The 24,253-nt window shown below is 42.0% G+C and overlaps 1 protein-coding gene across 1 annotated transcript in view; it reads left to right on the top strand.

Moving 5' to 3' along the window:
* TES (testin LIM domain protein) overlaps positions 1-24,253 on the top strand; it is a 70,172-nt gene that overhangs the window by 34,202 nt on the left and 11,717 nt on the right. The window contains exons 2-4 of the mRNA XM_040343777.1: positions 9,134-9,219; positions 16,058-16,310; positions 19,492-19,827. Of these exons, the coding sequence (XP_040199711.1) occupies positions 9,134-9,219; positions 16,058-16,310; positions 19,492-19,827 (675 nt within the window). The remainder of the gene's footprint in view (positions 1-9,133; positions 9,220-16,057; positions 16,311-19,491; positions 19,828-24,253) is intronic.

Raw genomic sequence — 24,253 nt, 5'->3', positions numbered from 1 at the left:
GCAAATTAATCGGCTCCTTCCTCCGCTACCCATCCTTACCAGATCCAGAGGAGGGGGACCAGAGAAGCAGGAAGGAGGACACAGGGGACAGTCAGGAGTGATCGGGGGAGCAGTTACAAGCACGGATCTTCTTCTGAAAAGATTTCAATAAAGTGGCTAAAAGCCGGGGGGGGGGGAGGGACGTGGCTGCGGCTGTCAGATGCTTTATTGAAATCCTATACAGGGAGATCGGTGCTTGTAACTTCCCCCAACGCACAGATCACCCTTGACTGCCCAGGTATCAGGTGAAGCATCAGAGCATTTGCAGGAGTGCAAGTAATCCTGCAAATGCTCGGTATCGGAAACTATACAAATTATCCAAGCCTATGGAACTCCTTACCCCAATCTATCCGCCTATCTCCTTCTCTATTAGCTTTTAGAGGATCCCTGAAAACCCTCCTCTTTAGAGAAGCCTATCCTTCCCTCACCTAACTGTATATTCATTTGAGTCCATCTGATCATCTCCCACAGCTACTACCCTTTGTTCCACTTGACCCTCCCTTCTAGATTGTAAGCTCTAACGAGCAGGGCCCTCTGATCTGTACTGTCTTCCCTGATGTAAAGCGCTGCACAAACTGTTGGCGCTATATAAATCCTGTATTATTCTAATAATAATACTAGTATCGGTATTGGTGCAACCCTACTCTCTAATATCCAAAAACGTTATTTTTATTTTTTCCTTTAGTCTGCTGAAATAGAACTAAAGAGTTGTTTTGCCTAAAAGACTAGAATAGGTTGCAGTGTTTTTTTTGGAGACAGACTCTGTTAGTTCCTTGTCCTTGGTTTTCAATCGTTCTGCTTTTATACGAAGAATTTGCACTGTTCAGCGCCATTACTATTGTGTCTACAAAGTGATTGCAAACAGCAGTACTAGTGTGCTCAACAATTCTCAGACATGTTACCAATAGCCCAAAGTTTACAGCTAAAGGTCAGGAGGCACCTTCTACACTGGAACATTTTTGTTTTGTAAGTTTTTATGATAATGAAACTAAACGTGATGTGAGTGTGTGTGTGTGTTTGGGGGGGGGGGTTTAATGGGACGTTACAGATAAAACCAGTACTACTGTGTTAGTTTTGCAGAAGATCACCTCAGTTTGTCACAGCCTTACAGCAAATACTACATACTTCAAAAGTCTTCAAGTGTAAAACGTCTGGTGCTTTCCTACGCCTGGGGTGCAGGCTACAGTAGTCCATACAAGTGTAAGGCCAAACGATTGTAAATGCTGATGGCTTTGGCATTTACCTGCACATACAGCATATTTCCCCACACAGGAAAGTGGTGCATTAGGGGGAATATGCCATATGTGCATTTGGGGGTCAGAAACCAATGGCTCCCCAGGAAAGCCAGTGAGACCCAGAAGTGAGGGGAGAGAAGAGCTGTAGACGTGCACTGCGTTGTATCGAATGGGGGCTCAGGTAAGTATAACGGGGGGTGAGGGGGCAATACCAATGCCTAAACCTTTCTTCCATGGATCTAAATTAGGCTGGTTCAGCAGGGACTATCCAAATTTCGATCCATGTATGAGCACTGAGGTTGTACAGAAGTTGCTCTACCAATCAACTTCTGTTTGAGCAGCAAAAATCTGACATGAAGGTTAAATCGACACTGTAGGCTACAGCCTGTAATGCTGATCAGTGTGTTCGGATGGCAGAGAGGTCTCCTCACTATAGAAATATATTATTTGCGCTCCCACCAAAAAATATTAGAAAGAGTTATCATATGAACTAAAAAAAAACGTCAACAGGGATCATCAAAGTGTTCACATAAAAAACAATAACGTATAGATTCATATAGAACATATAGATTCAGAAATACACTCTAAAGGGATATCAATGAAGATTCATTCCAATAGGTATATACAAAAAAAGTGGACCATGTTAAATGAAATAAAGAAGAACTTGATAGCAGGTGAAAGTATTCGGATGTTCTGTTCATCAAAATAAGGAAAGGCGCTCACTGCCGCTTACCAGATAGAAGATCATATGATGCTTATCATGATATACTCCATCCAACCAAACCAGGATGATCATCTGGGGATTCCTCCTCCCAGGACACACCGTTCACATTGCACTGAGTTACGTTCGTGTTGCACTGGATTCCTGCTGCAGTGTATTCCTTAGTTTCATCCGATCGAATCACCAGTTCAATACGACATTTAAGCAGGGTAAAGAGAAGAGAAGCCTTATCGTGTAGTATAAAAGTTCAAAAGGAGATCTTGTTCTTTCCCAGAAAAATCCTGTTACGGGAAACGCGGCGGGTGGAGTCAGTACCCTATACGTCACCATGCAAGAGCCGATCGGATTGTCAGCTGCAGCTATGTGTTTTTTATCTTTGCATGTCTTCTGGTGTATTTGCAGTGCCTTTTTTATTTTTTTATTTTTTTTTAAAATCAATACCTTTTTGAACTTTTATACTACACAATGAGGCTTCTCTTCTCTTTATTCTGCCTAAATGTCGTATTAAACTGGTGATTCGATCGGATGAAACTGTAAGGAATATACCGCAGCAGGTCCAGTATTTGTCACAACACGTGACTTCTTTGCTACTATATAGCAGTGCATGCTTCATTATCACTGAGCACTCTGTATTTTTGATTGGATGTCATTTGTATCACCAATATCAGCGATTTAATATTTTTTTGATGTTCACATATCGGTTATAACAACTGTCTTTTCTTTCATTCATCTACCCTATCACACAGCGCAGCACTATTTATTTATTTTAACAATTTGGGGTTTGATACACCTTCAGTGTTGCAGCAGTATTCCCTTACTATCTTTCTCTTCCCCTCCCCTCTTTTCTCCCCCACCCCCCTCCCTCATCTTTGGTAGCGCGGTAATATCCTATCCAATAAATTTATTAAGGGTTTTCAGCGCAGATTTATTTCTCCTTTACATAGAAATTATATAGCTTAGTGGAGAGGCTATCTCCATCCACACAGATACGATTTCTGTGGGGGGGGGGGGGGGGGTTCGTTCATCTTTCTAGTTGAATGTAAAAACTGACTAATCTATGGACTGCCCAAGACCTCTATTTCTGATGTAAATTTTAGAAGGGTCAATTAACCTGTAAATGATCAAAATACACATGTAAATATAACGTCAATGTGAAAACCTGCACAATTCTTTTACTTGCTGCATTTTTGTTGTGTTTATTTTACCAATAAGTGTTTTTGTTAGCTGTTGGATAAGCAAAAAACTACCTATGGTCATGTCAGAAATCCGGCGAGTGGATAACTTGCAATGCTACTGTCAACTTCAGGATTGCCAGATAAATTTAGCAAAAAGCCAGAAAAAAATGCAGTCACCCTATCCAAGGACTGGTTATGCTGCAGTATATTATATTTTTGTTGTTGGGCCTTACAAAAGGGTAGTTTAAACCAAATATGTTGTATGCTAGAAAGGTGAAGTCAAAATCCTGACCTTCATACCATTGAATTGCTAGGGTCTGATTTTGAAGCAGACCATTCAAACCAGGCATCTGAAAAATATATATACGTGCATAAATTGAAACCCTTTTTGTATATAGAAGGTTGCCAGAATACATCCAAACTGCGACACGATTCTAATTTGCAGCTACAGAATGTGTTTTTGTTGAAGTCCATAAAAAAGTTAGTATGTTAAACTCTGAAGTTGTTGAAGACTGCTTTCATTTAGCACCCCTTTTACACGACTGTTCCAATCAGGTCTACCTATAATTTTTTTCAGGCGTACCTGGATGGTACATTCACCCCGTGGACTGGCAGGTGTAAATGGACTACTGTCTGTTTACACCTGCCTACCGCTGATTCCATCTGGTCCTCTAAAAACTAATGGAAAGGGAATCCGTCCATCTTTTTTTTTTTTTTTTTTTTTTTTTTTTTATAGGCGGATCAGATCAGAAATAGTCGTGTATAAATGGACAGCAGTGTGCTCTTCCTTCTTTCTCCCCCCCCCCTCCCTCCCCCATAGAGCAGAGCATGCTCGGTTTGTCCACTCTGCATAAATTGAGCAGATACATACCTGTCATCCTTCCTCTCTTACCTGATCAGCAAGTGATCTGTGAGTAGCGCCCCTGCTGATCAGAACGGAGTCCGCCTTGTGTAAAAGGGTCCTTTTTTTTTATGGTGGTAAACACAACAGATATTTTATAAACCAGGGCTCGACAAATCCCAGGCGCCAGGTCGCCATGGCGACTAGAAATAGGGTCCTGGCGACTTGGCTTGGAAGGGGGGCAAAAAATTTTTTTTTTTTTTTTTTTTTTTTTTTTTTGAGCTGGAGCCATCTGGTGGTGAGCCGTTGGTATTACAAGTTATTACCACCAGATGTGTAAGCTGGCGCCATCTGGTGGTGGCCGTTGGTATTACAAGTTAAGCATTACAAGTTAAACAGCAATTCTAATGCAATTTTTCACTATTTTCACTGCCATCTTCTTCCCTCTAATTAGAACCCCCAAACATTATATATATTTTTTATCCTAACACCCTAGAGAATAAAATGGCGATTGTTGCAATACTTTCTGTCATGCCGTATTTGCGCAGCGGTCTTACAAGTGCACTTTTTTGGGAAAAAATTACACTTTTTTAAATTAAAAAATAAGACAACAGTAAAGTTATCCCCATTTTTTTTTTTAATATGAAAGATAATGTTACGCTGAGTAAATTCATACCAAACATGTCACGCTTCAAAATTGCGTCCGCTCGTGGAATGCCGACAAACTTTTACCCTTTAAAATCTTCATAGGCGACGTTTAAAAAAATCTACAGGTTGCATGTTTTGAGTTAGAGGAGGTCTAGAGCTAGAATTATTGCTCTCGCTCTACCAATCGCAGGGATACCTCACATGTGTGGTTTGAACACTGTTTACATATGCGGGCGCTGCTCGCGTATGTGTTCGCTTCTGCGCGCAAGCTCGTCGGGACGGGGCGCGTTTTCTGGCTCCTAACTTTTTTAGCTGGCTCCTAGATTCCAAGCAAATTTGTCAACCCCTGTTATAAACCCTTTAGGCTCAAACCCAGGTAAAACACATTTTAACGTGTGTGTGTACACGCATCAACATGTGCAAAACTAGTGAGACATGAGAAAGCAAGGGCTAGCCACTATAGTGGAAACTTTTTGAATTAGACATTCAAATCGCACCATAAATGCTCATTTAAAGGGCTGCTCTTAAGTGCACCATAAACCACATGACTTGCCTTGTGGATGCACCACACAAAAATGGAAAAATGAATAAGTGATATTTTTTTTTATCTTTTTTTTGTGTAATGTGATGCCCTTTCGGTCCATTCAAAATGAATAGGATGCCTTAACGCATCACAATTTTAAAGCCTAGTGCACTACTAGTTTTTCGTTCAACCCAGCATAGCTGAACGGAAAAAATGACAAACCGGCTGCAGTACACACGGCCGAATGTCCCTGCCGCCTGACATTGTGTACTAGGCTTAAAGCAAAGTGATTTGTGAAGAGGGCTTTGGGGTTTACATGTTTTTGTAACCAGCAAAGTAAATTCCCAACATGCTTGCCTGTCCATGTGACGCAACAGTTTTTTCTCTTTCAGATTGTCTTATTTTTTTTGTCTTTCTAAAGCCTCATACACGCGATCGGATTTTCTGCAGACAACGCGTAGGACTTTTGTCCGAAGGGCGTTGGCCAGGAACTTGTATTGCATACAAATGGCAAAGAATTGTTTATGAAGCAAGGTACATCACTTCACCCTTGGAGGAGTGAATTGATCTACCAACGCTTCCAACACAGTAGAACGGCCCCTAATACTGGAATCTTGTGAGACTCTACGAGACTGCAGCACCAGAAGTTCACAGAAACACTGATATGTCAGTTTATTAGGAAGTAATAATCACCGCTCAGTACACGGACAGACGGTGTGGTTAATGTTGCTAAAATAACTAGTCCCCCCCCCCCCCCCTACATAAAAAAAAATAGTGTGTGTGTATATTACAGGGGGACATGGTTACAGTGTTGGGGGGGACTGAACAAGGTAGAAAGAAGTTAATCTTCCTCCTCAGATCCCCCCCCCCCCCCAGATTCTCTCTTCGCTCCACGATTCTCCACCTTTTTGAGCTGGTGAATTCTGACACCGATCGCCAGTGAAGCGCTGAGATCGCAGCTTCATAAACTGTCAGTTTTCTGTGTCATTCAATGAGACTTCTCACTATGAGGAGATCATCGGTGGGAGAACATGTTTAAACGTTTCTCCCCCGATTATCTCTGTTTCATAAACGGTTTATGGACTGTGATCAGCACTGATCACTGCTTCATAAACTGACCCCACACTGTAGAGCTAGAGCACAGAACTCCATGAAATCTGATAGCTGATTATAGGGGAGGAACACGCCCTCCTTCACTGGCTCAGAGAACCCTAGAACTGAGTCTTTTGAGTATGCTGTGTGCGGAAGGGGAAGCGGCCAGTCCCTCTCCCTTGAGGCTGAGGTGTCAGATTATTGTATAAGGAGTGAATCATGCAGAGAGGAGAAATCGGAGAGGAACCAGACTTGGTGCTTTGGATTTAGGCTAGTACACACTATAGTGGGATATGCTATGTACATTTTTCATGTCTGAGGTGTACAACCTCTTTAAAGTGACCGTAAACCCGAAATTAAAAATGTATTTATACTGCAGCTTACCAATTCTTAGATGTGGTGGCAGCATTTGTTTTTCTTTCCCTTCGTGTATACGGAAGTCCTTCAGGGGAAAAAAAAAAATCCAAAGTACAAACACGCATGCTCAGACGCAATGCTAACTATAACACAACATTGGCAGGAGTTGCCCAAAGGGTGGCGCTAAAGAGCTGAAAAAACATGCAGTTTTGTGTTTGACTGTCAATTCTTTGCTGTTTTTGTATGCAAGACAAATTTATGGCCAATGCCCTTTGGACAAAAGTCCTACGCTTTGTCCGTGGAAAATCCAATCGCGTGTACCAGGCTTGGCACTACCCTCTTTTCAGACTGACCATGCTTGCTATACAAATGTGTTTGCTTTACTACTTCACCCAGAATGTAAAATAACAAATGGAGCCACCACATCTAATAATTGGTCATCTGCATCTACAACATTGTTGGTTTTTTATTTAAGTGCACTTTACAGTGGTTGTAAACAGGGATGAGCTCCAGCGTGTTCGCATGGTACACGTGCAGAGCCCGCCAGGAAGTCTGCATGGCACTGCGCTAATCACAGCCAGGGAGACATTGTCCCGATGCTCGGCTGCAGAGATCGGGAAATGTCTCCCTGGCTGTGATTAGCGCAGAGCCGCGCAGACTTCCTGGCGGGCTCTGCACGTGTACCATGCGAACACGCCGGAGCTCATCCTTAGTTGTAAAGCATAAACCTTTTTTACCCTAATGCATAAAAATGTTTAGGCATCGGCATTGCTCCCTCAGCACCCCTTTTACTTACCTGAGACCTAATTGAATTGAGTGTCATGCACATCTGCAGTTCTTCTTCTTCTCTCCTCTCACTTCCGGGTCTCTGAGTTTGCTGGGGCACTGGGAGCCATTGGCTCCCAGTGCTGTCAATTGAAGCCAGTGGCGGGGCCGAGACTGTCAATGGTTGCAGTAGCGTGGCTCGGGTGTGAGTATACAAGAGTGCCCCTATGGTAAGCGGCTTCCCATGGGGGCACGGAACAAAGGGAAGGGGCTAGGAGCATCTGTGGGGGACTTGAAAAGAGAAGGTTTGTGGCCACTGTGATTCTTTTGCACAGAGTAGGTGTGTGTGTGTGTGTGTGTGTGTGTGTGTGTGTGTTTTTGTTTGTTTGTTTTTCTTTCCCTTTTTTACAATCACTTTAAGCGGTGACCCATTCCAAACACATCCACTGTCCTGTGTGGATCCCAACTCTTGTTTTAGGAAACACCAACTTGCTATTTTTGTGGCTCTGTTATACAATCTTATCTTGAAGAGATGCACATAGCCTTGACAATGGAGACGCTTTGAAGCCCCAATAGTGGTTATGCTCTGGCCAATATATGAAAAGGCCTTGTGCAGTCCCCTTTCCTGTCTATGGAAGTGCTGACCCTTGGAATAGCCTAGCAATGAAAAGAGAAGGGCTAACGTGAGGCTGGTGGCTCTTATTAATTATAGCAGGATAGCAGAAATACAGGTTTCTTGAGTGTATAGCTTTCATGTATCTCCAACCGAGCTCTTGGATCTTCAAATACATTTTCCTAAGTCTGGGCTTTTTATGAATATGCACCACAGAGAGGGATGGGGCAACTCCCACATTAGTTTGCTCTATTAATATTTATACTTTTTTTTTTTTTTTTTTCTGGATATATCAAATATCCCATGGTCAGTATTTTCATTAATTCAAATCATATGACATGTATAGAGGCACCCTAATGCAGCATTTAAATATGCCTACAAAGAATGCAAATGCAATCTTTTATAAGAAAGTCCTCTCTCTGAATAATAAGGCTTACCCAAAGGCTAACCTGCTCCTCCCCATGATACATAAATCACTCAAGACCGCATCTTGTGGATTTGCACAAAACACAACCTATATTGAGCAACTTCTCTGTATGAAGCTGGCAGGGAAGATGAACATTGGAAGGACCAATTCATTGAATTTCTAGGATTTTATTGTTGTACCTCCAGACAGATTGTGTAACTGCTAAGTTGTTTGGATGAATTGGACTCTAGACACCCTCATGTTATCCTTTTAAAGGTTTAAGTACAGTGCAAGCTGCCATACTGAAGAAATCTTTAGCTTGCAAATGAGGGAAAACATATATACTTTTAAACATCTGACATGTAGACTCCATTTCACTGCCTTAATAGTCTTAGAATTTACTTTCAAAAAGTATTTTAATGCCGCCAATAAATCAGTGACAATGTAATATTATCCTGCATCTCGTGCTGTATATCAAAAACAGAAGATGTAAAGAATGTGACAAAAAATGCTTTACAGGACTTTTTAATGTCTTCGCCTGTGTTTACTCGATCTCAATATAAAACCATTTTATCTACAGTATGCTGCATGAATCTGCCTTTACAGCTCTTGTTCTTGTCTCCTGTCTTCTTTTAATAATCATTGTATTAAGCTCAGGAATCTGGCAAATGTAAAGAAAGAGTTATGTATATTTATCACTTTATTTTTCATTTAACAGATGACTTTAGGTCATGAAGAAGGAGCTGGAGCACCTTGCTTAAAATGTAAGGATAAATGTGAGGGTTTTGAGCTTCATTTTTGGAGGTAAGCGTTTATTCTTCTATACATTTTATTTAACTGCATAATCAGGCACTTTATCCATCCTTTGACATAAAAAGACATGCTACATAAATCTAGCAGCTAGACTGCTGCACTCTGTGTAAGTGCCGGTTCACACTACTGCGACTTGGGATCCTACTTGTGTCGCGTAACATGAGTAATTCCATTGAAGTGAATGAGTCTTAATGTACACTACTGAAGTTGCTCCAACTTCAGAAAAGGTTCCTGTACTACTTCAAGGCGACTTCTAGGCAACTTGTACCCATTGATTTCAATGGAAGTTGCCTCCGAAGTCTGATCAGTGTCTTAACTGAAGCAACTTTACAGGAAGAGAAAATGGTTTTCTCAGGCAAACCCCTCCTTCCCACAGAGTTATTGTTTGATTGGCCACTGGCAAAGTTGCCTGTCCTGGAGGCGCCTCTAAGTTGCCTTGCAAAGTCGTGCTGACTTTCATATCACTGTAGTGTGCACTGGCACTTAGTCCATCCATAATATTCATTGTATATAGAAATGATCCTTGACCAAAACTGAAACTTTTTATAATTGTATCAAGTTATAATGTAGCATTCATTCAGAATGAATTTTCAGATACTGTTGTATAACAGAAAAGTGGGTGGGGGGGGGAGTGTCTGTCTGTGGTCACATTTGGAAGATTTCCCTTCCTCACGCTTCCCCATCCCAGTGACCATTTTCCTGTAATGAAAAGTTAGGGGACTTCTCCCTAGCATTGAACTGGAAAGCAATAAACACATTTTGGTATGTTACAGCCATCTTGCAACATGGTTAAATTCATTATTTGCCTCAAATGCTACAAACCATGCCCCATAATGACAACGTGAAAGAAGTTTGTTTGAAATCTTTTTGCTAACTTATTAAAAATGAAGAAAAAATCGCATTAGTATTCACAGCCTTTTCCATAACACTCAAAATTTAGCTCCGGTGCATCCTGTTTCCACTGATCATTCTTGAGATGTTCCACCTGTGGTATATTCCGTAGATTGGACATGATTTGGAAAGGCACACACCTGTCTATATAAGGTCCCACACTAAACAGTGCATGTCAGAGCACAAACCAAGCCATGAAGTCCAGGGAATTTTCTGTAGACCTCCGAGACAGGATTGTATCAAGGCACAGAAGAAGTTTGGAACCACCAGGACTCTTCCTAGAGTAGGCCGTCAGGCCAAACTGAGCGATTGGGAGAGAAGGGCCTTGATCGGGGAAGTGACCAAGAACCGATTGTCACTTTGACAGAGCTCCAGCATTTCTCTGTGAAGAGAGGAGACCCTTCCAGAAGAACAACCATTTCTGAAGCACTCCACCAATCCGGCCTGTATGGTAGAGTGGTCAGATGGGAGCCACTCCTCAGTAAAAGGCACATGACAGCCTGCCTGGAGTTTGCCAAAAGGCACTTAAAGGACTCTTACCATTTGAAACAAAATTCTCTGGTCTGATGAAACCAAGATTGAACTCTTTGGCCTGAATGGCAAGTGTCATGTCTGGAGGAAACCAGGCACCGCTCATCACCTGGCCAATACCATCCCTACAGTGAAGCATGGTGGTAGCGGCATCATGTTGTGGAGATGTTTTTCAGTGGCAGGAACTCAGAGACTAGACACGATCGAGTGGGGGGAAAGATGAGTGCAGCAATGTACAGAGACATCCTTAATGAAAACCTGCTCCAGAGCACTCTGCACCACAGACTGGGGTGAAGGTTCATCTTGCATCAGGACAATGACCCTAAGCACACAGCCAAGATAACAAAGGAGTGACTACGGGATAACAATGTCCTTGCGTGGCCCAGTCAGCTCAGACTTGAACCCGATTTGAACATCTCTGGAGAGATCTGAAAATGGCTGTGCACTGACGCTTCCCATCCAACCTGATGAAGCTTGAGAGAGGTCCTGCAAAGAAGAATAGGAGAAACTACTCCAAAAATAGGTGTGCCAAGCTTGTAGCATCATACTAGAAAAAACTTGAGTCTAATTGTGCATACTTATGTACATGGGATTTTTTCCGTTAATTTTTTTTTGTAAAATGTTCAGATTTCAAACAAACTTTCATGTTGTCATTATGGGGTATTGTTTGTAGAATTGTGAGGGGGAAAATAATGAATGTAATCTATTTTGGACTAGGGCTGTAACATAATTTATTTTTTTATTTTTTTGAAAGGGTGAATACTTTCCAGATCCACTGTATAAAAGCGTTTTGGCAGAGTTTCATGCTGGTACTACTACATGCATAGAATTTGGTTAAAGACCCTTATGCCGCTTACACGTGCTCGGAATTTCCGACAACAAATATTCGATGGGAGCTTGTCGGAAATTCCGACCGTGTGTAGGCTCCATCGGACATTTGCTGTCGGAAATTCCGACAACAAAAATTTGAGAGCTGGTTCTCAAACTTTCAGACAACAAAATCCATTCTTGTAAATTCCGATCGCGTGTAGACAATTCCGACGCACAAAATTCCACGCATGCTCTGAATCAAGTACGAGACAAACGCTCGGTCTGGTAAAACTAGAGTTTGTAATGGAGATGGCACATTTGTCGCGCTGTAACAGACTGAAAAGCATGAGGCTGAAAAGCACGAATCGTCTCTCACCAAACTTCTACTAACACGAGATTAGCAGAAGGAGCCCAAAGGGTGGCGCACTTGGTATTGACCTTCCCTTTTTATAGTGCTGTTGTACGTGACCGCATTCTTGCCGATCAGAATTTCTGACAACATTTGTGCGACCGTGTGTATGCACGACAAGTTTGAGCAAACATCCGTCAGAAAAAAATCCAGGAGCTGGAGTGCTCTATCTTGCAAGTCTGCTGGTAACAGTGCAGATTAAAGAATTCTTCTGGCATTTTCCAGGCTGTGTCTGGCCAAGACTATAACCATACATCAGTCACAGGCTGTCAAGAGCGTGCTCTCGTGTGTGTGTGTGTGTGTGTGTGTGTGTGTGTGTGTGTGGGTTTATTTTATTTTTTATTTATTCGTTAAATACATTTTTGTGTTTGTGGTATGCTTCCATTGTGTTCCCTTTTTTGTTTCCAAGTGTATCCTGCATCCCCTTGTGTGGTCTAACATGAACAGCTGCAGATCTGCTAGTGCCTATAATTTGTGTGGTAAGCAAGAGTGACGTCGCTTACCTCCTAGTCTTAAGTAATTGCGTTGCCTCCCCACCCCCCAACCTGCTGATTGGACACTGAAAGAGCAGCACCACACTGATTAATCACTATCTGTTTACGTCTGCGGTCTTCTCCTGTCGGGTTCCTGCTAACACATGTACATGCAGAAGAGCCTAATTCACTCTTACATGGATAAAAATGTGTCTGCTTCCATCAGAATACACTAATCGGCGCTGTTGGCTATAGCCAGCGCCACTGATTCAGCTCTGCCCCTCCTGGACTCTGGCCTGACTTCCTTTTTGAGAAAAAAAAAGTCTGAATTATCCAGATTCATTGGTTTGGCATCCTATTTATTTTTTTTTATTTTTTTTACCTATTTGTCTAGTTTTACCAAAGTTTCTGGATGCATACATGAATCCCTAGAACTGGGCATGAATACTGCCAAATGCAGATTATAAAGTGATTATAAGCTGTGGGGGGGGGGGGGGTGTGTGTGTGTGTGTGTGTGTGTGTGTGTGTGTGTGTGTGTGTGTGTGTGTGTGTGTGTGTGTGTGTGTGTTTGTTTTTTTTTTTTTTTTTTTTTTCCTCTTTTTATATAAAGGGCAGTCAATATGGAAGACTTCTCATATGTTTCCCATTGTTGCTCTAAATTGCTGATTTCACTGATTCTTAATCATTGAGTTGGATAAGCCTGTTGACAGATCAGCTGAAAAATGGCTGGGCGCACTTGTAGCCAGATGAGAGTGCCATGATTTTTTATTTTTTTTTGCAGATCGTGGTGAGTACGGACCGCAATAGCATTTCAGATAGGGTTGTCCCGATACCGATACTAGTATCGGTATCGGGACCGATTCCGATTTTTTTCGGCGGTACTCAGACGCCGATACCCCACCCCGATACACAAATAGAATACTTAACCCCCCACCGCCACCGGAGCCGCAATCCGCCGCCGTTACGCCGCATCCCCGCTACCGCTGACTGTGTAATACGGGCGGGAACATTACAGCTTTGAATAGCTGTAATGATTTGCGCCGCGCATAGACACTCCCCCTATACACGCAGCGCGGCGCCAATCATTACAAAGCTATTCAAAGCTGTAATGTTCCTGGCCGACCATAGTACTGTACACAGTCGGCGGTAGCAGGTAAGCGGGCCATGGCTGCATATGGGGGGGGAGACACATGGCTGGATGGGGGGGAGACACATGGCTGAATGGGGGGGAGACACATGGCTGGATGGGGGGGGGAGACACATGGCTGGATGGGGGGGGAGACACATGGCTGGATGGGGGGGGAGACACATGGCTGGATGGGGGGGGGAGACACATGGCTGGATGGGGGGGAGACACATGGCTGGATGGGGGGGAGACACATGGCTGGATGGGGGGGAAGACACATGGCTGGATGGGGGGGAAGACACATGGCTGGATGGGGGGGAAGACACATGGCTGGATGGGGGGGAAGACACATGGCTGGATGGGGGGGAGACACATGGCTGGATGGGGGGGAGACACATGGCTGGATGGGGGGGAGACACGATGGCTGGATGGGGGGGAGACACGATGGGGGGAGACGATGGCTGGATGGGGGGAGACGATGGCTGGATGGGGGGAGACGATGGCTGGATGGGGGGAGACGATGGCTGGATGGGGGGAGACGATGGCTGGATGGGGGGAGACGATGGCTGGATGGGGGGAGACGATGGCTGGATGGGGGGAGACAATGGCTGCATGGGGGGAGACAATGGCTGGATGGGGGGATACATGGCTGCATCTGTGGGGGGACATCGCTGCATTTGGGGACACATTTTAAAAAAAGTATCGGTATTCGGTATCGGCGACTACTTGTACTCAGTCCTAAAAAAGTGTTATCGGGACAACCCTAATTTCAGATGACTTTTTGTTTTGTACATAAATATTTTTTTTATGAAGTTATGTCTTTCTGCAGCTTCCCTTTTTAACATGCCTGAGACTGAAAAATTGAGACTTGATTTAAGATGTTAGAAATTAATGAGCATCTAAGAGCTCTCCTGGATCCTTTTCTGTATACATAGAGATAAGTGGACCAGATGGTCTTCAGCCATTACTGAGTTTTGGACATAAAAAGTAAATTCAGCATTCATTAGATTAGGACTTGTACAGAAATCATTTTTATTTTCTGGGCCTCTCCGTTTTAAAAAAAGTGTTGCCCAATTTATGTCCCTTGCAAGTAAAGGTGTTATTCATTCTGCTGTTTACATTAACTCTGCCTAATCAGATGTAGTGTTATTGATGTGACTTTCTGTTTGTATCTGGAAATAAATAGAATAATTTTGTAAATACAAGTTTTGCACACCTTATAAACCATGACTTTCATTTGAGGAAGACTCGAGGTAATGCTCAAACCTCCATTATAGAAAAAGATGGTACATTGGCAGCTCCTAAACTTCTTTTGCGTTTGTGTGCGTTTTTGTTTTATTTTTTATTTATTTTTTTCGGTCTTGATTTATTCTCATCTCGAGATGCGGCCAATAAGTCTGTTTTTTCAAAAGAACAAGCTCTCCAGCAGAACATTTAATTTACAAACGTGAGGCAAACAATTTACCATTAGCAGGGATGCTTACAATGACCAGCTTTTATTTCTGTAAAACCTATATCCCAAAAGGAAAAAACAGTTTGCTTTAAAGTAGTATCTGGAGTTTGGCTTTGAATTGTTAGTGTATTTTTTTTTTAAATCTGCTAGTACATCAAACACTCCCCTCCCTCCCAGACTGATGAGGCTGCTGTCCAAAGGTGCCCTCTGTGCTGCAGAATGAGGGCATTAATATATAGGGTGTGGCACTAGCCATATCACCAGGTAAAAAGCCTAACAAGACAACTGATATGGCTGCCACATATAATGATTGGTAAGCTGAAATATATATATTTGCTTTTTGGGTTTAATGGTGCATTCAGTTTAGCCGAGAACAGTGGACCCAATTTTTGGACAAATTATTATTGCAATCACCAGCCATACCTGAGCAGCAGGGCTCAAGTCCTGTGGGAACGGAGTTCCTGCACTTTTTTCACAGCAGGAACGCAGTTCCCTTTACAGGACTTGGAGCAGCCGAGCCGCCCGAGCCAATCCTTCACTAAGCGGCGATGCCTGGCTCTAATCACTGTCAGGGGCAGGCGAACCTTTGTAATCCTTTATGTTACTGGTCGCTTCCTGTATATGGATTCATTGGGTAGTGTGCAGGTATTCAGTCACTTCCTCGATGCCGCAATGTCTCTTGGGAGCTTTTGTCATTGTTCCCAGGAGACATTGCGGAGGTCTGCAGCGAGTTATCGCAGGATTTATGAAGAACTTGCTTAAAGGAAGGCATCGAGGAAGTTACGGAATACCCACACCCCAACCAATGAATCCATATACAGGAAGTGGCCAGTAACATAAAGGATTACAAAGGTACAGTGGATCGAAAAAAAAAAACATGCGGTTTAGTAATTGTGCATATGAGCGTATCTTTTTTTTTTTTTTTTTTTTTGGTGGGGGAGTGGATCTTGGGTGGGAGTTCCCACACTTTTTTTCCCAGGACTTGACCCCTGCTGAGCAGGATTCGGTCTACATCAGGAGGTTTTACATTTTTGCTACCCTACTATATGTCACTGTTTTGGGGATTATGAGCATGGTGTAATTAGTTTAGCTTTCGTGATTCTATTAAGTGTGTCTAATGTATTTGAAACTTCTAGAAAAATATGCAGAAATTGTAAATGTGGACAAGAAGAACATGAGGTTGGATCAAATAACGAAGATGACCATAAAGTTGGCAAGCTGTTCGAGGATACAAAATATACAACCCTCATTGCAAAGTTGAAAACTGATGGGATTCCCACCTATAAGCGGAATGTAATGATTTTGACTAATCCTGTGGCAGCGAAGAAAGATGTTTCCATCAAGACTGTGACTTATGAATGGGCACCGCCAGTACAGAACCAAACTCTGGTAAGCAGGGGTATTTTCCAGATAATAATAATAATAATAATAATGATCTGTTTTATATAGATCCAACATTTTTGTGCAGCACTTCACAATCTAAAGGGAGACGGCACAGTTTTCAATACAATAAAATACAAGCGGGTTAAGGGGGCCCTACTTATAAGAGCTTACAATCTAATGGGAGAGGCAAGTGGTACAAAAGATTATAACGGTGGGGGATTAGCTGATGGGAAGTGTTTAAAAAATTCAGTTGTTAATTGGAGGTGTGATGGGCTTCCCAGTGGACAGGAGTTTTCAGGGATCGCCTAAAGGCGGCCAAAGTAGGAGATGGCCAGACTGATTGGGGTAGGCTCTGGAACAGTTCTGCCGCTAAGCATGGGAGGAGGAGATGAGATGACTAGAGAGCAGGAGGTCTTGGAAAGCAGTATGGTTTTGGTGATATTTGCAGAGGAGATTGGTAATGTAGCTTGTGGCAGAGTTGTTGATGGAAGGCTTTGCTTTGTATGTTAGTATTTTAACTCAATTCGCTGGCCAATGAATGGGAAACTAGTAGAGGGTTGGCAGACACTAGCGGTTGGTAAAGTAGATGAGTCTGGCAGCAGAATTCACGACAGACTGAAGAGGGGATAGCCTATAGAGATGTAGGCTTATGAAAAGGAAGTTACAATAGGCAAGGCGAGAAAGAACAAAGGAGCGAATGAGTAGCTTGGTGGCAGTTGAAAAAATATACTCGCTTAACCCCTTCCTGCCAGCTGTACACATTTATGTGACACTGTTCTTGTGTCACATAAAAATAAAATTGTGAAATATTTATTACCTTTTAGCATCAATTGCCAATTTGTCCAGAAACAAGCAAGGTACAAACAATGATATGTACAGTTACAAAACTCTTTTCAGGCATTGGGTCCTACAACTATGTATACTCTCCCTCTACAAATCCTTAGTCATTCTGAGATATAGATAATAAATATATATATATATATATATATATATCTATCTATTATAATATAATAATTTCCTCCACAAAGTTGAGTACACCCCTCACGTTTGTAAATATTTTATATATTTTTTCATGTGACAACACTGAAGAAATGACACTTTGTTACAATGTAAACTAATGTGTACAGCTTGTATAACGGTGTAAATTTGCTGTCCCCTCAACACAGCCATTTAATGTCTAAACCACTGGCAACAAAAGTGAGTACACCCTTAAGTGAAAAATGTCCAAAGTGTCAATATTTTGTAATGGTAGAAAAATGTTTGGACAGCCGCACTCTGGAAAAACCTTCTTGGTTGCCTTTTATTGATAAACGTTTTCAAACACCACACATCACAGCAAAGACAGGGGCATACAGCTGACGTTTCGCACTACAATCAGTGCTTACTCATAGCTTAGCTATAAGTAAGCACTGATTGTAGTGGGAAACGTCAGCTGTATGCCCCTGTCTTTGCTGTGATGTGTGGTGTTGGTTGCCTTTTATTGATAAAAGTTTTCAAAGAAGGTTTTTCCAGAGTGCAGCTGTCCAAACATTTCTTTCTACTATTGCTTCATGCATTGCCGGCACCTGGGTTTCTGAGAGGATATGGATTCATCCATATACCCTATTGGAGCGGTGACTATCTTCTGTCAATATTTTGTGTGGCCACCATTATTTTCCAGCACTGCCTTAATCCTCTTGGGCATGGAGTTAACCAGAGCTTCATAGGTTGCCACTGGAGTCCTCTTCCACTCCATGACATCAAAGAGCTGGTGGATGTTGGAGACCTTGTGCTCCTCCACCTTTCGTTTTGAGGATGCCCTGCAGATGCTCAATAGGCAGCCAGTTAATCATCTTTGCTCTCAGCTTCTTTAGCAAGGCAGTGGTTGTCTTGGAGGTATGTTTTTGGTTCGTTCTGTTGGAATAGTGGCCCAGTCGCCGAAGAGGGGATCCTGCTCTGTTTCAGTATGTCCCAGTACATGTTGTCATTGATTGTTCCCTCAATGAACTGTAGCTCACCAGTGCCGGCAGCACTCATCCATATGGCTTTTGGCAGCCTGGATCAGATGGCGGCGAGTGTCTCACTGCCTGTGATTAGCGCAGCGCCGACTTCCTGGTGGGCTCTGCACGTGGGCTTTGCGAACACGCCGGAGCTCATCCTTAATGAGGAGGTAGGTAGGTGGATAGGTTGGCTATGAGGGGGTAGGTAGTTTGGGTTAGAGGGAGTAAATGTAAAGGGTGTTGGCACAGTTTCAGTTGATGGATGAGGGTGTGGTCAGTTGACATGAGTTCCAACTGACTACCAAACTAAGCATTGCCCAAGCAGAATAGTGGCTCCAGGGACCTCCACTCCATAACTGTTTGAGACCAAGTGGAGATCCCAGTAATACTGAGTACAAATAATTGTAAAGTGAGAATTACCCCTGTAAAAAAAAAATTCCCAGTAAGGAAGTACTGCTATATACGGCTTTACTGTTCAATATAGTACCTCCTTATCAGGTATGTTGCATCATAGTAAACTGCTCTTGGTGACAGAACGTGTGTGTGTGTGTGTGTGTGTGTGTGTGTGTGTGTGTGTGTTTTTTTTTTTTTTTTTTTTAAAAGGGGGTCCACTTGAATGTAATAGCAATTCAAATACCAGGGAAAAAACTGTAATCTCTCTACCCGAGTGAAGCTGAATTGTGAAGATATGTTCATTACAACTTTCATTGTCTCCCAAAGTACTAAATGAAAGATAATGAGGAGCATGGCATAGATAGATTAAGATGTCGATTACAGAACACATACATTCTGTCTTCTATGGCATCTAATAAATGTAGAGTGGTTAAGATATAAAAACTCCCAATTCATTTTTAAGAAAAGTTGCTGAGCGTGTGTAAGGCTTGTCATATATATATATATATATATATATATATATATATATATATATATATATATATATATATATATATATATATATATATATATATATATATATATATATATATATATATATATAAAAAATTTTTTTTTTTTAGAATCAGACTATTATGTGTTAAAGTTGCAATACTCCTGTCATTGAATATGTGTGTGTTTGGGGTGTTTTTTTTTTTTTTTTTTTTTTCCTTCTTTTTCTTTTATCTTCTTTTCCTCTAATCTTTTTTATTTTTGTTTGTGTATTTTTCATGTAGATGCCATTCTTTCTCTAATTTTGCTAATGCATGTTCTAGGCCCGACGTTACATGGAACTGATTCCAAAAGACAAACAGCCTGTGGCTGGTTCAGAGGGAGCCCAATACAGGAAGAAACAGCTGGCTAAACAGCTGCCTGCTCATGATCAGGATCCTTCCAAGTGCCATGAGTTATCTCCTAACGAGGTGAAGCAGATGGAGCAGTTTGTGAAGAAATACAAAAATGAAGTCCTTGGTGTGGGAGATGTCAAGTTGCCCAAAGACGTGGAGGCACCGGCAGGTGACAAGGGAAAGCCTGACAGTGGGGCCCGGAGCACCCTCGCAACTGTTAAGGGGCCAGAAAACAAGGCAGCCACAGCGCAAGGATCTGCCTACGTAAGTAGTTGCACAATGTGATAAAAGCATGTTAATGTTTGCTTTTAATTGAAACACTCAGATTTGAGTATTGGGTTCTATCTTTTTTTTTTTTTTATAAATAGTTTGTTACTTAATGTACACTTATACTCTATATGTAACAGCCAGCTTACATTACTGAAAAAAAAAATGTAAGTGCTTTCTTCTATTGCCAATCTCCAAGCACATTTCATCCCCCAACTCCAGACTGGACATATGATGCATCATTAGATCCCTTTAAAGATCTTGGCTGGAAGAGGCAGGCATGTTTAGCAGTTAGATATAGTGACCCTTGCAAATTGCAAAGGTTGTGACGTCCTGACTACAGAGGGTGCAACTGTTTTATGCTGAAATTTCAGAAATCTACTGAGGAGGGAGAAGGTGTTTTTGATTTTTCAGTATACTGTAATGGCCTTCAGGGAAATGCAGTACATTGAGCTATGAAATGTTGTGATAATGTATTTGATTTTTTGTGATGAAGGTCTTAAACCCTCCAGAGAATCTAAAAAAAAAACCTGTACAATAAAAAAGTAGTACACGCAGATCTAGTCGGGTACATAGGCCATAGGACCAGTGTCACCTCTAGGCATAAAGGAATTCCAGCAAGGCATTGGGAAAGAAGTTGTGACATTGTGGCCGGAATTTGTTCTACTCTAAATTTTAGAGCTAATCCAGAATGAAAAGAAACTTTCTGAAACGCAGAAATGGGGTACCTGATGGTTAAAGGACCCAAAATACAACTCGAGTTGTATGAAAACAAAACCGAAAAAATATCAAAACGAAAGACCTTTTTTGAAAATGAAGAAAATATATGTAGTATTCAGCCTCTGATGTCTGATAAGTGGGTAGGTGGCTGTGGTGGTTGCATTTGACTATCCCCCTAGTAAACAATTTATAAAACACACAGGGCTAGCAATTTCTAAATCATGCCTTTCTCTACTTACTGTTGTGCTCAAAAAGCATGTTTATACTATTGGACAAAACATGTCTTCCTTCTTTAAAAAAAATAAAAATCACAATTTTTAATTCTCATTTATTATGCTTGTTCCTCCTGTAACAGAATTCTGGCATGATTTGTATTGTATACAGTATGTAATACAATGATCAAGTAACTGCTGATTTTAAACATGTAGCATGCATTTATAGTCTTCTTCCCCCCCCCCCCTTTTTTTTTTTTTTCCCCCAGACAGTGGTTCTGTTTCACATTTCTTTCTGGATAGATACTAGAAAAAACATGGCATATTTATAGTTTGTGGCTAGATTTGTGTCATGTAGTATTTATATTGCCACTTGCAAAATTTATGGAAGTGGAAAGTATGTTGTTGGACTAAAACAGAAATATGTGAAGTCCAAATAAGAGATTTCTCATTATCCATCCTTTGAAATGAATAAACGACCTACAGAGTTTTGGTATTCCAGCACATGAGAAGAAACATGCCTTGCAGAAGTCTGAACAGAAAATATCTGTTCCTATACAGTGCCTTGAAAAAGTATTCATACCCCTTCAAATTTTTCACATTTTGTCATGTTCCAACCAAAAACGTAAGTGGAAGGGAAATTACAAAATGCTTTTCAATTTTCAGATGTTTATTTGTAAAACAATAAAATAAAAGTGTGGCGTATATTTGTATTCAGTCCCCTTTTTATTCTGATATCCCTAACTAAAATCTAGTGGAAACAGTTCCCTTCAGAAGTGAACAAATTGGTAAATAGTCCATCTTCAATAGGACATCTATTGGTCATGCACTCCACAAATCTGACCCTTTTTTTTATTGAAGAGTGTCAAGCAGAAAGCCATTGTTGAAAGAGCCTTAAGAAGCCTTAAAGTGGTTGTAAACCCACTTTTTTGACTTTGGCCTATAGGTAAGCCTATATTAAGGCTTACCTGTAGGTATAAGGAATATCTCCTAAACCTGTACGGTTTAGGAGATATATTCCCCTCGCAATGCGGCGCATGCGCAGGAGGGATCTTCGGCTGAAGGGCCGGCGCCGCCGACCCATGCCGGAAAGGAAATCCCCCGCTTTAAGAAGTCCCATTTGCAGTTTGTGGGAAGCCATGTGGGTGGGGACGGCAAACGAGGAAGAAGGTGCTCTGGTCAGATGAGACCAAACATTCTTTTGGCCTAAAGGCAAAACGCAATGTGTGGTGGAAAACTAACACTGCACATCACCCTGAACATGCTATCCCCACCGTGAAACATGGTGGTGGCAGCATCATGTTGTGGGGATGCTTTTCTTCAGCAGGGACAGGAAAGCTGGTCAGAGTTGATGGGAAGATAGATGGAGCTAAATACAGGGCAATCTTAGAAGAAATACAGTTGGAGTCTGTAAAAGACTCGAGTCTGGGGTGGCGGTACACCTTCCAGCAGGAAAACGAGCCTAAATATACAGCCAGAGCTACAGGGGAATGGTTTAGATCAAAGCATATTCATGTGTTGGCATGGCACAGTCAAAGTCCAGACCTAAATCCAATTGAGAATCTGTGGCAATACTTGAAAATTGCTGTTCAGACACTCTCATCCAATCTGACAGAGCTTGGGCAAAATGTCACTCTCTCTATAGATGTGCAAAGCTGGTAGAGACAGCCCCAAAAAGACTTGCAGATGTAATTGCAGGCAAAGGTAGTTCTACAAATTTGACCAGGGAGGCTGAATACAAATGCATGCCACCCTTTTCAGGTACTTATTTGTAAAAAATGTTTACAACCATTTTATCATTTTTGTTTCACTTTGCAATTATGTGCCACTTTGAGTTGGTCTATCACATAAAATCCCAATAAAATACATTTAAGTTTTTGGTTGGAACATGACAAAATGTGGAATTTCAAAGGGTATGAATAGTTTTTGTAAGGCTCGATTCACATATATGCATGTTGCTTTTGAGCGTTTCTGCAGTGCTTTTTGCGGTGCTTGCTGTGTTTTTTTGGACACAAGTTTTTTGCTTTTAATTTTTTTCACTGTATATAGCCAGCCAGTGTCCTTAACCAATAAGTCATCAGCTGTCAGCCAGTAAAAAAAAATCCATACCAGACCCTTATCTGAGCATGCAGCCTGGCAGATCAGGAAAGGGAGGGTCCCCCCCCCCCCGAACCATACCAGAACATGGGGGGGGGGGTTGGGGCAGGGGGGCTCTGCGCCCCCCCCACCACAAAGTGCCTTGCCCCCATGTTGGAGACAAGCCCCCCCCCCCCCCCCCATGTGAATGAGTATGGGTTACATACCCATTCACCCAAAAAAGTAGAGTGAAAAAATAAAGTTTTTGATAAGTATTTTATAAAAAGAAAAATCTTCTTCCTCTGGACTTCTGCTTCTACCGCTGCCTCTTTTTCCACTCTTCTTTGTCCAGTGTTCTCCTTTCTTCCGCCGACCCTCCTCCAATGATGCGCCCCATTGATCTGTCTTATCTAAGACATGCTTGATGTTTGGGCGGACAGATCAGCTGGACTCTGCATCGGAGGAGCTTTTTCTTCTTTCTTTCTCTTCTTCTTTCGTGTGTTTTTTGAGCCAGTATGGGTTTTGACACAAAAAAAAAGCTGCTTTTACAGGCATTTGAGCTTTTAGTTCTCTGCCTAAAAGCTTGAAGAAACTCCTCCCCTCCTCGAGTTTGGTGGGGGGGGGGGGTTCTGCCTGTAAGAGCATATGCCTGTAAACTCCTAAAAAAGCCATAGGGGTTTATTTACTAAAGGCAAATCCTCTTTGCTCTAAAAGTTCAATGTGCACTTGGAAGTGCAGTCGCTGTAGAGCCAAGGGGGACATGCAAGGGGAAAACAGCATTTTAGCTTGCACATGATTGGATGATAAAATCAGCAGAGCTTCCCCATTCATTTCATATCTACCACTAAGATTTACAGCTACTGCACTTCCAAATGCACTTTGCACTTATAGTGCAAAGTGGATTTGCCTTTCATAAATGACCCCCAAAGTCATGGACACATTGCATGGACACATTGGCTGTCTGATGCCACGTACACACGATCATTTTTCGGCTTGTAAAAAACGAAGTTTTTCAGGCTCTAGAAAAAACAATTTTTTTCCAACTTCATCATTTAAACGATGTTGCCTACACACGATAATGGAAAAAAAAATGCTCTAGCAAAGCGCGGTGACGTACGACGGCACTATAAAGGGGAAGTTCCAGGCGGATGACGCCACCCTTGGGGCTGCTTTAGCTGATTTCGTGTTAGTAAAAGACGGTTCACGCTTTTCTGTCTGTTACAGCGTGATGAATGTGCTTACTCCATTACGAACGCTAGTTTTACCAGAACGAGCTCTCCCATCTCATAACTTGCTTCTGAGCATGCGCAGGTTTTTCAGACAACACTCGCAAACAGAGTTAGGATTTTTTTTAAAACCGTGCTCCATATTGCGAAACGCTCGTTAACCGCATTACTCGCAATCTGAGGTTCCAA

Source organism: Rana temporaria, chromosome 3, assembly GCF_905171775.1.
Source record: "Rana temporaria chromosome 3, aRanTem1.1, whole genome shotgun sequence".
NCBI classification, from domain to species: domain Eukaryota; kingdom Metazoa; phylum Chordata; class Amphibia; order Anura; family Ranidae; genus Rana; species Rana temporaria.
Note: the sequence above shows the minus strand (reverse complement) of the source record. Positions and strands in the feature narration are given on the sequence as shown.